Here is a 13,521-nt window from a genome sequence, read left to right as displayed (position 1 = left end):
TTTTTTTTGCGTGTTTCATAATTATGTTCTGAAGAAGCTATGGGTTCATGATTCACTAGCTGTTCCTGCGAACTTCGCATGATCATCATAGAAGGTAGGATGTGAGTAGTTATAAAAATTTAAAAAAAAAAAAAAAAAAAACACGCACTCACGCCTTGTACTAATGTACTCCCTTGCGGGGTAGGCAGAGGTGCATTGCTGCACCCACTTTTCGCCAGAGTGTTATGTTAGTCCCAATGTAATAGGGGGCGGGCCTATTGCCATTATACGGGCACATCCAAGACCCGAGAACAAATATCTGTGTTTAAACAAATATCTGCCCCAGCCGGGAATCGAACCCGGGACCATCGGCTCAGTAGTCAGGGTCACTAACTACTACGCCATTCGGTCGTCACATTTATAAAAATTAATCTGCAAAAACTTTGCTGTAAACATTTTTGAAGGAAAAATATTAAGTATTTATTTTTGTTTCTTTTTCTACCTACAGGTGTACAAACAGTTTTCCATTTTGCTTCGACTACAGAATTTATTTCTACGCTTTTCCTAGTTTTCCATTTCCGAAGCTTTTACTAATTAAAAGTATTCGACAGAGTAGTTCGGGATTTATTCACGTAATCCGCGCTGCTGGCGGATTTATGTTTTAATCCTAAGTTTAATCCGCATATTTCATTGAATTGTGTACCTGCTAGCTTGTGCCATCGTTGCTCATTTGTTTCATGTTTCAGAATAGTAATGAATAATTATGTAATATAGCTAGCTAACATACTTAATTGGTAACACCTAATATCGAGAAAGCTTCACAGTACACTTCGCATCTCTTACATAATTTTAGGTTTACAGAGCAGGTTATTTATGAAGACGTTGTGAATTCTATCACGCTCACACATCTTTCATTTAGTTATAGCTTCATAATAATGTTTTTGTACCTGCATAAATTACCTACTAACACATACCTAATCTTCTGCCGCCTTCCACAAAACATCGCATTACCTATATGGTGCATCAGTACATCAAGTTATTCAACCGTTATTTTAATAGATTCTCCTGAGAAACGATCCGTTATCAGTTCACCATCTCGGCTAATACCCACCCTACTGGCTTGATAACGCAACGCACGGCGTGTCATCTCATCTCACCTCACTAGTCTAGTGACAACTGTCAGTCAGCCACGCAGCCTGCGCCGGCGCGGCTTCAGCGCAAACCAACCAATAACAACCTTATAACTCAACAGTAAAGTTGACTTGTGATTGGTGCATCCTAAGGTTATGCTCTTTGAACAAACTGAATTTCAAGTGTTTCTAAGACAAAAGTGATATAAAGTGTGGAAAGTGTATTAATTGTTTCAAAGTTAATGAGTGTAGAAGTTTTGATGTTATGTTGGTTGAATAAAAGGTAGGTTGCTAAAAATAACAAAGTAACTTAGTATTTCTGAGAGAAATGTTTCTGTGCGCTGAAAAATGAAACTAGCACTAGTCATATTATTATTAAGTACCTAACACTGGTTAGCATATACTATGTATGTAGGTGTATAAATCTATGTACGTAGATTATTATCTTTGCTTTGCTAAGTACCTACCTAATACTTACACTATATAGGTCCTTATATACCTATATCAGTAATCATTATAATAATCAGTAATCACATGCAAAGTTTATGCATTTTTTAATGCAAGTCAAGATATTGATGTATTTTTGTAATAATTTTCTCATTTAGGTACTTATTTATTAATTCTGTGATGGATAACGATGATGATTCGGTGATTCTCCAGTCCAGCAATAACCATTTTACTTACCAAGCCTATTATTTCGTTTTTAATGCTATTTATGGACAATTAGGAAATACCTACCGAGACTGCCTACTGAGGTAGCTGACAGTTATTTTAGTTACTTCCTCAAACATTCTAACGTTGGCGTTGCCTTGACGTTTATCCTAAAATATATCCTAAACAACCTTCGCCATAGCGTTTACTTTATGAGATTACCATCTGGATTTACCATCTTCATCAGGTCTGAAATTTTCAATGAAGAATGATGTACTTTAAGTAAAAAAAATTGTTACTGACAGATTAAAATTACTTACTTATGCCAAATGTAGCAAATCCAGCGTTGCAGGAGATCTGTTTATGCAGGTCCAGTAGTGTTGTGTCTAGAATTTCATTTGTTTGAGAGCGTTTATAAATGGACCTAGTATACCAACATAATCCTTCATAGTGACCCTGACTGATGCTGCTGGCAGAATAGAATAAAAAAGATGCCGCTGGCACTGACTTCTAGGTGACGATCACTTTCCTCAATGTGCACCGCGGTCATGACTATCTCGTCACTATTCTATGGTAATTGGTTTTCTTGTGACAATCTCACTATCTAGGTGGGTTAGATCGCAGTTATGGCTCCATTAACCTGTGTGTGGAGGAACTTATTTGCATAATGATAGTGGCAGTTTTATGTTTTTAGATTTTACACATTAGAAGCAGGTGATCTAACATTAAAATAGGTTTATATAACATACGGTATGAAAAATATGTGTATAAAAATAATTTTGAAACCATCTAAACTTGTAATTATGGTTTAACCATGTTTTTTAATGATATTCAGGCTTACGAACGATAAAATTATGTATTACACTTTACTGCCATAAGCCATAACATACAAACATGCATACATTTTAACAATACGTCAGTATTATCACCGATCAAGCTGGTGGCAGGTCAAGGCACGTAATGTGCAGTTTCAGAGATAGAAGGTCTTCCAGATATCCTCACAATATTTTCCTTGCACTTAAAATTTTCAGCAAATAGGTAGTAGCATTATTATTATAATTAATAGTTTCACAGGTAAACTCGAGGAATCGCTAACAGAAAAACGTACAATGTAATCCTAATCACAAATCTATCATATTGTCCCTTGAAAGTATATAACCTCTCGCCTGTCAGGCAGAAATCTAACTCAAAATTATTCAATTTACTCTCTTTTCGTTTATATGCCTCCTCCGCATCACCGTGTGAGGCCACTAATCGCTCGTGCCACGCCAGTTATCACGTCAGGAGGGTTACTCTATACAGACGAAAAGCGAACAAACGACAGCTATCATGCAATCGGCACGTATACTACACTAGCGCTCCGTAAGTCCGTTTTACGTCATATAGAGTGACCCCCCAGGAACCTTGAGTCCATTGTGAGACATCTGCATAATCTTGTGAGCTGTTATCTATCTGTGGGAAATTATACTCACTACTGATAAGATAAAGACCTAATGCGGCCTCAAGTGCTTGTAACAACATAAACACCACTTTGTCTCTTACACGTTGAAGATTTGGTATGTTCTAGACTCTAGACCAAAACTTGCATAGCGACACCCAAAAAACCCTTCACTAGGAAGTTGTTTCCTTATTAACCGATTGTAAGGTAGAGAGTCCATATTTCGCGGTATTCAAAATGGCGTCCTTATTTCGAGTTATATTTATTTTCATGATTATTACTTATTTTAATAGGTTTGGATACTCTAAAATTACATTTAATCGTTCATTATCTTTAACTGAAACTACTTGATGTAGTAAATATGTTTAAAATTGCCTAAAATTACTAAAAACTCATGTAATGTGCCGTGAGGGCGACGCCGCCATGTTTTTCATACAAACGCGACCCGGCTTACGTAAGGCCAGCCATATTTAATAATTGTGTTTTTTAATATTTATACGACGTTCAACTTTGTAAATAGTTTATATTTAGTTTATTATATTCTTATACTTACATTAAATTTAAATTTTAACTCTTTTTAAACTAATTTAACCCCTTTAAACTCAAAAACAAAATAATTCGGTATAAGGGCCTGATTTTTATACGTTGTTCCTAACTCCGAGGTACCCTCGGTATAAGGAAAAATACTATGTCATGATTTTTAGCTTATAACTTTACAAATAATAACATTTGAAGTATATGCTTGATAACATAATAATAATGATGAACGTGACAAGCTTATAACCTAATTCGGCGGTACAAAATATCCTCTAGGAATCTTAATATGACACGATAATTGTTGACGCAAAAAACATGGTTACCTAGAAAACCTTAACTTAGTATGTATATTTGAAATGATAAAAAACAGTGTTATTTTATCGCTATTAACGTAAGTGATACATATTTTTACCAATATTTTATGTATGATTTGAGTAACATATCTATGTTGTTTCTAAATCGATAATTTGATAACTCGAAATATGGATTATTAAAATACTTGCTGAACCCCTAATATGGAGTATGACATTTTACATAGGTAGGTACCTCGGAAATCGGAATATGACTACATCACACCTTCGCAGTGTCATCCGATGCCGTCATCAAACCATAAAATCAAGATGAATTAGCGACTTTCTTCCTAAATATAAAAGGGTTGTGGATAGATATGCCTGACTTTACGAAACTACTACTAGATACTACCTACTTATTACTCTTTATAAAAGAAGAAAGAAAGAAATTTGTAGACGTAAAACTTTATTTGGGTGAATAAAATAACACACACGACGGTTGAGTTTTTATAACACTTATATACACAATTGCCTAATTTCATTTCTGTATTTTATTTCCATTATCCTTCTACTTCGAGGTCTGATGGCCGTTGTAATATTGTTATCCCAGAATTCCCAGATAAATGAATGTCCTGTATACTGCATTTCATGTTTGCTTTAGGGGTCTGGTTGATTTTTTCATTTTCTTGTTGTTGTCACTGAAAAATAAAGTAAGTAGGTAAATTGTATGGATAGTTGACAGAATTAAGCTTATCCTTATAAGTTGGTACCCATTTTCACAAAACTTAGTGAGTTTAGAAACGAAAACGCTAGAACAAAAACCTAGGTTAGTAACTAAACTGATGCCAAATTACTGATAAAAACATAAAAATATTTCCATTTTACGTAATTTCCTAAAATAATTCGCACACAAGCTTACCTTATCGATTTTCCAATTGCATATTGCAAATACAAACATAATAATTTAATAAAAGATGTTTGTTTTCTAATGTAAAGACTTAACAAAAATACTTTCAAAGAATAGCGGCAAACTTTTCGGCGGAAAATTGAACATGGCGCCGGCGCGCCTCCAGTCCAGCGCGCATTCGCCATAGAGATGTACCTAGTGCAATGTTCCTTGCTTCTGACCTATGCTTGAATGAAAAAATAATCGATGCTGGATCGATTCCTGGGTAGATACTTTTATTATAATCATATTCGTTTATGGTAAATACATTAGGTACTCATCGGAAATTAGTACTGATAAGGTATTTGGCTTTTGTAAGTATTCGATACTTTTCCTCATCCCTTACACATCTACTTTTATTACGTATCATCAACTTTTAAACATTTAAGTAAGAACATAAAATATCGTGGAAAATTTTTAGACCTTACTTAGATAAAAACTACCTATAGTAAAAAATGTTTAAATCATTCGAGTTCAATAATCGATTATATTCGATTACTGTCACTATTTCATCAATTTACCCCATCTCTACTCTATTTTTTTTTAATCGCTTGGAAAAGTCCATAGAACATCATAGAAGCATTATGAATATTTTTTCTAGCCAATGTTACCAGTTGCAATAATGAATTATGAAAATGTTACATAAATAATAGAAATTATCACGAAAACCAATATAAATGGAGAGTATTTAATTCTTTCCATTATTTTCAACTACTGTTTAGAATAATTAAATTTATTTGGAGTACTTTAAGGTTAAAAAAGGATATCGATATTTTCGATTGTAATTTCCTTATGTTCATGGCCACACTCATGGAGCCACTGACAGGACTAACTCGGAATATGGAACAGGCTACCTCGGTATATGGAAGAAACCATAATCCTACCTCGGTATTAGGGCAAATCGACATGTGTAATAAATTATATTTTTTTAAGTATAATTAATGTGTTATCAATGAATCTGTGTTAAGAAATATAAAATTTAACGTATATTCTTACAGAAGACAATATTTCACATCAATATTGATGGTTACAAATGCTTATTTTTCTTACTTACTTTCAAATGTTGTGATTTACCTCGGAATAAGGACGCGATACCTTAATGTTAATTTGTCTGTTAGATGTTTTGTTTTTAATTGTAATAATCTTCTTACCAATGTATTTTTCTAATTTTTTCTCATGGACGTTCAATAGATAAACTATGTAGAATTGTAGATGCAGACAGGTACTCTCACAAATGACTTGCTCACGATCTAGGTATTTCACCACAGAGTGTGGGTAAATCACCGAACGGTAAGATTCTTGGCAACAGCAGCCTCTATGCTATCAGATGTTCAGTCATTTGTCTAATTACTTTATGTACCCGAAGCGCGGGAACCTTTTGATAGAAATCTCTAGCTTTGGGAAGGAGATAATACTATAAAGAATTAGGTGTGTTATTCAGCTTTCGCACTTTATTTCTATAAAAATAAAAGTATTAAATATACTAAGTATAAAAACATAAATCATCACCAAAACATAGTTAATAAATACTTCCGTAGCAGTGTAAAATCTGCCATTTCATCTAATTTTTTTAAATTCCTGAACCGGTGTTTCTTGGACGATGGGGTTTAAGCACTTAATGCCATCCTTATTGACCATGCTCACTTGGAACTTGGGCAGTTGTATCATCAGCCTCTTCTGTATCTCTTTCACACACATCACTAACAGGTTGTAGGCTTCCTTCTCATTCATTGCTGGAGATACAAATAACACGTTTAATAGGATTCACTATATCATTGAAGTAACCTTCACATACGTAGCCTGTAATATAATCGAAAGGAAGAACTTGTCATAAATTAAAGACTACTTACAGAGTTACTTGCAAAGACGTAAGTATATGAGTAGGATTTTGCCCAAGCATTTTGTGAAACTAACGGATCATAATCAAATGATTTACCTACCTCACTGAGGATCCATCACGTGACCAAAATAATTAGTTTTATTGAAAACAATAATTGAACATGACGGCATCAGCCAACCAATCATCCTCTACTAGACCTCTCCCAATCCACGCGACACAAGGAAAGAATTTGGCATTTCTCAACAACCTGTCTACTGATCAGGAGCGCATCTCACACCACATTCGCCAGTCGTGGCAAGACCTCAAATAACTCACTAATTCTGTAATATCTGTCGAGTATGGAGGCGCAGAGCACGCCGCCCAGCCCGTGCGCCGCGTAGCCGAGGCAGTGGCTCGACGAGAGGAAGTCCACGAAGAACAGCCGAGGACCCTCGCGCTCGCAGTAGCCCCCGATCAGTAGGTTCAATTGGTACGGGGCCTGGAGACAAGAGAAAATATCGCTATTTATTTGCGAGTCAAATGGCGTGGGACACTTGGATGAGAATTATCAGCCCTTTGAATTTATGAGTTTCGTTTTGGTACACTCAGCTATCTCCATCATATCTTTGTTTTTGTCATCAGCCAACCTGCAAGAAATAATAGGCCTCTCCCAAGGAGCTAAACAAGCATTCACTGTTCTTCAAGAACTACTGATCATGAATCAGTTTTTAAAACTCTAACAAATCATGATCGATGATCATCATCCCCATAGCTATCTCTAACCCACCAACTAAGCGTGGAAATTGTGGTTAAAACCCTTCAGTCTTCACCACCGCCCGCATGTCCAGTGAACTATAACTGGTCGTGTGAAATTCTGTGTCACCCTCACCCCTTTCCCCAGCAGCTCGGCCTGCTTCCTCCTCACAAAGTGCACGGCAGCAGCCGTCCCTAGCGGGTAGCCGTTCCTCAACCTGTACAGCGCCAGGTTTCGGATCACGAACTGAGAGAACTGGCCCATGTCGCCGTAGTCTCCGTTCATGCCGACGATGATCCTGTCTGACACGTTGAAGATTTTGTTCTCATCTGAGGGGTGAGAGAAATTATTAATGAGGGCTGTGATGTTGCTCTGCAATATAAGGGAATGGATGGGGGTGGCCAGCGTAACAGCTGTTGCGCTTGGCGAATAGAGGCACTATAAGAAGAAGAAGTGATTGACTACGACTACTATTTGACTTTGACTTTTGACTTTGGACTGTAGAGATCTATATGTATTTGGCCTTTCATCCATCCAATAGGTATATAGAATGACGAGAACTATTGAACGCTGGATTGGGATTAATGGAACATAATTATCTTGTGACAATCGATGCTACAGATAGAGAGCTGATCTATGTGTTAAATTGTGTTAAATGATCAACCACAAATATTTTTTTTAATATTATGCTGTAATAATAATAATGCAAGTTTTCATGCCAGTACCCGCCACCTTCATGATAATAAAAGTCAATAAAAAGAGAAAACTATTTCACATTTCCCCAAGGGAAGTAGGTCGGAAGAAACATGACTTTCTTCCACAATACAGACAATAACGTCGACCTTGAGACTTGATTGATTGCTCGGAACCAGTGTGTGGTTGATATCTGTTTTTCTCGTTGAAATGACTGGTAATAATCAGTTATTGTAACTGCAAATGATGTTAGATTTTTTTCAGTAGATACATCTTTACTATACTTAGTGCCTTCTTACATAACTAATGATAAACGTATGTAGGTATCGTCTGAGTACATTATCTCATGTCTTGGCTTACTGTCTGAACAATAGCTACAGAATCTAGATAATAAATGGAAACAGTAACTCAACAATTGTCTTAAAATATTCAATTTTTCTTTTACTTTTATTTGTCCTAAATGCCTTGTATAGTAGGTGTTAGCAACTGCAGATGTAAATTAATTCGTTATGCTTCTTTCCAAAATAATACAATTTCAGAATTATAACCGATCCGTTAGTAACCCTAACAAGCACTCAGAGTCACGTAAAGCACCTGTCGTACTAAATTACACAGTGGTGGATCTAAAATACTACTCATTTGATTACTGGTGGAGGCTGGGCGGGTTGGCATCACTTGAAACTAAATACTTAATTGAATATGTACTACCTAAAATAGTAAATGGATGAAAGGCCAGGCATTCCCTTGGAGCTCTCCAAATCTATCTTTTATCAGTGAAAATCGTTATCTGCTGACGATGATGATGATGATGTAGGTGTAAAGTACCTACCGTCTTTTACTAAGACTACACTCTGTATGTTGGTCTGGTCGGCAGCGATCATCACGAAGTGCTCACACTGCACCCCGATCAGGCACTGCACCTGCAAATGTGCCGCTGAGTCCATGATAGTTGAAATAAACAACTAAAATAAATTATAAAATTTTAGGTTAAAAAAATAAACTTAAACTTGAGTACAGAATATTTGAACAATGTATATTGTGGTCTATGCTAAATTATAAATTGTTCTGAGATTCATGATTCACTTTTGGGGCCTAGCATTACCACCGTCTAGAATAGTCTACAGTCGTTTGCAATAGAAACCAACAATCATGTAAACAAATATGGCGGACTGACATTGACAGCGTATTGTTTATGCCCATAGTGATGTCATAGTATTCTAATTAGATTAAATATATAAGCCATAGACTATAAAATAAAACTGATTATATATAAAAAAAGTGTTTATTAAAACAAATTTAAATCTTCGTCTTCGTCATCATCACTATCAGAAGTGTCGCCGGTGACCGTAATTATAAATGGAACCACTATGTCATCGCTTGCCATGTCTAAAATGCCGTCGAGCTTTTTCATTTCTTCCTCTTCCTTTTTTCGTTTTGGTTAATTATATTAAGCTCTTGAATTTTTTTTAAATTGTATTCAAATAATATTAAATTAAAATAATTTATTAAATTAAAAATAAAAGATAACTTCAGATTACGAACAACACTAACTTTTCAATGACTTATAGAGTTCGATGAGTAAAATACTAAGATGACAGCTTGTCAAATACTTCGAAATTTTTACGTTGCAAATGTTTTAACAAATTTAACTTATAAATACAAGTTAAATCGTGTTGAAGATAATGTGAAAACAATGGTGTGTTCGTTGAAATCAGACTATGTTCATAAATTGATCGAAAATGTATGTGATTACGGAGTAATCGTGAATTTGGTTTGTTTACATGATTGCTGGTTTCCATTGCAAACCACTATAGATGTTGTATGAGGAAGGTCGATGAAAGATTGTTGTGGCGCTCTCCATTCTCCAGCCAGTCCAGCGGTGGACTAGTACACATTATATCCCTTATCCCACGGACATTCTACATAGGTTAGGTATAGGTACTGCAAAAGTGGATATAGAACGCTAGGTATCTTTCTTCTAATTTATTTGATTGTGGTTGGGGTAGGTAACCTACCCCAACCACAATCAAATAAATTAGAAACTCAACACCTCTCATCATGTAATACCACTGTGTAACACCGAATATTTGCGCGTCATTTCAGGCGCTTCAGGTCCTGAATTTAGGTAAAATACTAACCTACACTCTAGACCCTCCGTCGCGACTCGCAATTTATTAGGAGACCCATTTGTTCCAATGTGCCCCGCGACCTCACACCTTGTCATACGCTGACACCGGGGTCGGGCGGGCACAGAACAGTTCCCATTTCATTTAAGTATTCCTTATTTCCATAAAATATTTGATAGTACTGAAACATAGTTTAGTGCAGTAAAAAAATAATTAGCTTTTACCTTACGTTTTTAGCGGAAAATTTCCTAATAATTACTTAATAGGTTTTCTTATATTAGGTAATGATTTTCTACTACCGTCACCTTCCCATTTCCAATCCTCATAAGTATCTATCTATCTCAGCCTGTCAAGGCCCAAGGGACACATTTCAGGGTCAAGGTCGAAGGCATATCCCTCACTACTGCTCCTGTCACATGGAAAACCCTGAATATTTACCCCGAATTTCCCCGAGTTTCGTAAAAGAAAATGCTTTGACAATGTTCCAAATAGTGAACACATAAACAGCAATAAGAATAGGATTTATGTGCTAAATAATTCAATGTATCTAGTAACTTTGATAAATAAAATGTTGGATAAATAATAGATTAAGATTATCGACATTGATCAAGATGTAAAACTTGATCGCATAATATCGTACGGATTATTTCCATAATATAAATAACCTACCTAATTAGTTATTTCATCGCGTTATTTTCTTACAAAAATGAAAAAATTATGTCGAAAGAAGTAAGTTTGCACATGCCTTAGAAGTGTTTACTTTATTATTTGCGAAGTTTTATCACAATAGGTCATTAGAACACTTTACTAGAATTCAACAAAGAAGAAGGTAGGTACCTACCTAGTTATCAAAGAATTGTGATTCGTATTCTTAGCTTAGGCCATAATTACAATAGGTTTTTGGATCGCGGTATATCTACCTCTGAAGTCTGATTACTGTAGGTAAAATATCTATTACTAAAATATTTTTATGATCTATAACTTCTTTGTTTTTTATATTTTGTATGTCCCTAATAAGGGTGCCTAATAGGCACTAATGGCATACTGTGAGGTCTGTCTGTGGGTAGTGTCGACGCATGGCCCCTACTGTGTGTGCCACTACTAAAAAATCTACTGTTTTTTTCCGGGACAATCTGACGACACCAGATAAATAACATTACAATGAAATTATAGTGATTCTGATTCTGTATATTATAATCATTGCCCCTGACGTACAATATACCTACAGGGAGAAGATTTTCCTCATCAAATATTATTTTCAAAATAAGTTTGAGTTTATCGATCTAACGTTCTTTACCAACACGAGGTACAATCCTGCCTAATACTCGTATTTCTCCGAAACGTGCGAATTCCATCCAAATGTGCCCACCAAATTTGAATATTTTCAGCTACAGTACAGACCCGCTGCCGTTGTAATGAAAGTTACATAAGTATTGTTCTGCATTCACTGTTTGTTTTAACTAAAACGTAGGACAAATAATGCGGTTTTGGTTGAAACTAGTTCTTGCATTTATACAAGAAATAGTTTAATTGTACAGTTCAAAATTTGTTTTAATGTTACTATAATGTTGGTTGTTTCTTGAAAATTTCAGAATGTCGTTGAATTCTAGAATAATTTTAATGAATTTTAAAGGACGTTTGTATTTTCAATGATTTCAAAAGTAATATATATTTTAAGGTAAATGTCCCTGTAGTTGATAGGGTCCCAGTAATTGATAGTTTCAACTTTATGGTTGAACAATAAGAAAACTAATTCAGTTTTTAAATGCACTGCTATCAATATTTGAACTTTGAAGTCTGTTAAATTGACAACCAAAGTGTCAGTATTCTGCATCGATTCAATTTCAAGTTACAATTTTTTTCCCGTGCAGCCGTTTGCATCAACGCGTTTACTTGTGTTTCGTTAATTGAATAACTAAGCTCGGAGTGTTCGCCGGTACGATATTGCAGTTGATTTATGGCGTTTTACGGGTAAGTATTGAGTGGATGAATATCAAACTGCCATATGTCACGTCCACGCAAAATTTGGGAAATGGAGGTTTTTGTTTTCTCTATTATTTAATGGTCATAGAACTTGCCCCGTGATTTAATCAGTTGACTTGTGACCTTAAGAATGTATTTTAATAAAAAAATCCATTATAACACTCATAGAAAGGCGTAAAAGTTAATAAACAGTTTGGACTTATAGCAGTTTGATATGCCCATACAAGACTTATGCTGTTTTGATATGAGTCATGAGGACTTATAGTTGTTTGAAAAATACTAATATCATGGGCCGGACTCAGTAAGACTAATATAGTCTATATTCTATTAAATACAATGAAGTTAATCAACCAAAATTTATCGGTAGAAATGTACCTACCTACCGTATTATATTCTACCCGATACGGCCCTGTGTTTACTACGAAAATGGTTTTTGATTGACACGTGGGTTGGAAAAAAGGGGTTTTAAACTTACTTCGCCATAGTTTTATGTCGTTTTTTTGCTACACTCTTCAATCTGTTCCTTTTCCAAGCTTTATCAGGGTCCACAATCACAATTTCCTCAACATTTTCATTCATATTCGTTATAAAACACTGGGAGCACACACCACAGCCTCGAAATTCTCACCAAGACTGACGCCATGTTGAAAAAATTACGCTCTGTGATTGGCCGGAATGGACTTGTGAAAATTTGTAATGCGAAACGGTTACACTTAAAAGGATTTGAAAAAAACTTACTTTTTTAACGGTTTTTTTCTCATGGATGCCTTGCACTTATTGGAACTTGAAGGGCATAGGCAAACTGACATTTTAACGGAGAACACGACCAAATCAAAAAGTCAATTTTTCGGGTAGGTGGACATATGGCAGTTTGATATTCATCCACTCTATTGTTTTTATTTCCTTTGCATGTAAAGTAACTTTGCTGGTCCATGCTTGTTTTACCAATTTTTATTATATTTACTTGTTTGTGACGAGTATCATCTACTAGAACAAGAAAAACCAAAATACCTAGTAATTGATACCCCCTATCAAGTAATAGGTCAAAACTATTTTTTTAATTTGCTCGTAATATCAAAGGTGTAAATACAATAAAATTTGTCTTTGTTTATTTCTGGGTTGAAAATATTGCACGGGTCGAGTACTTGATAGGGTATCAAGTACTGGTCACCTAG

At 35.3% G+C, this 13,521-nt stretch overlaps 2 protein-coding genes across 2 annotated transcripts in view; one reads left to right on the top strand and one right to left on the bottom strand.

The window, feature by feature from the left end:
- The first annotated feature begins 1,211 nt into the window (after window positions 1-1,211).
- Window positions 1,212-13,521, top strand: part of LOC105386820 — a 67,918-nt gene continuing 55,608 nt past the window's right edge. The window contains exon 1 of the mRNA XM_048633543.1: window positions 1,212-1,392. The gene's annotated coding sequence lies outside the window, so the exon portion shown is untranslated. The remainder of the gene's footprint in view (window positions 1,393-13,521) is intronic.
- Window positions 6,403-9,226, bottom strand: LOC105382208 (proteasome subunit beta type-2-like). The gene is made up of 4 exons (XM_011552057.3): window positions 9,067-9,226; window positions 7,680-7,873; window positions 7,127-7,289; window positions 6,403-6,704 (listed from the first exon to the last, which is right to left on the bottom strand). Exons 1-4 carry the CDS (start codon window positions 9,179-9,181, stop codon window positions 6,529-6,531), a joined length of 648 nt encoding a protein of 215 aa, XP_011550359.3. The 5' UTR covers window positions 9,182-9,226; the 3' UTR covers window positions 6,403-6,528.

Source organism: Plutella xylostella, chromosome 5 (genome assembly GCF_932276165.1).
Source record: "Plutella xylostella chromosome 5, ilPluXylo3.1, whole genome shotgun sequence".
NCBI classification, from domain to species: Eukaryota; Metazoa; Arthropoda; class Insecta; order Lepidoptera; family Plutellidae; genus Plutella; species Plutella xylostella.
Note: the sequence above shows the minus strand (reverse complement) of the source record. Positions and strands in the feature narration are given on the sequence as shown.

Excerpts from the sequence above, each read along its gene's own strand:
- LOC105382208 (XM_011552057.3), bottom strand. The coding sequence starts at position 9,181 with ATGGACTCAGCGGCACATTTGCAGGTGCAGTGCCTGATCGGGGTGCAG. Across the intron at positions 7,874-9,066 it reads TGTAGTCTTAGTAAAAGACG|ATGAGAACAAAATCTTCAAC; the intron begins GTAGGTACTTTA and ends CTCACCCCTCAG. Across the intron at positions 6,705-7,126 it reads CGACAGATATTACAGAATTA|CAATGAATGAGAAGGAAGCC; the intron begins GTGAGTTATTTG and ends TTGTATCTCCAG.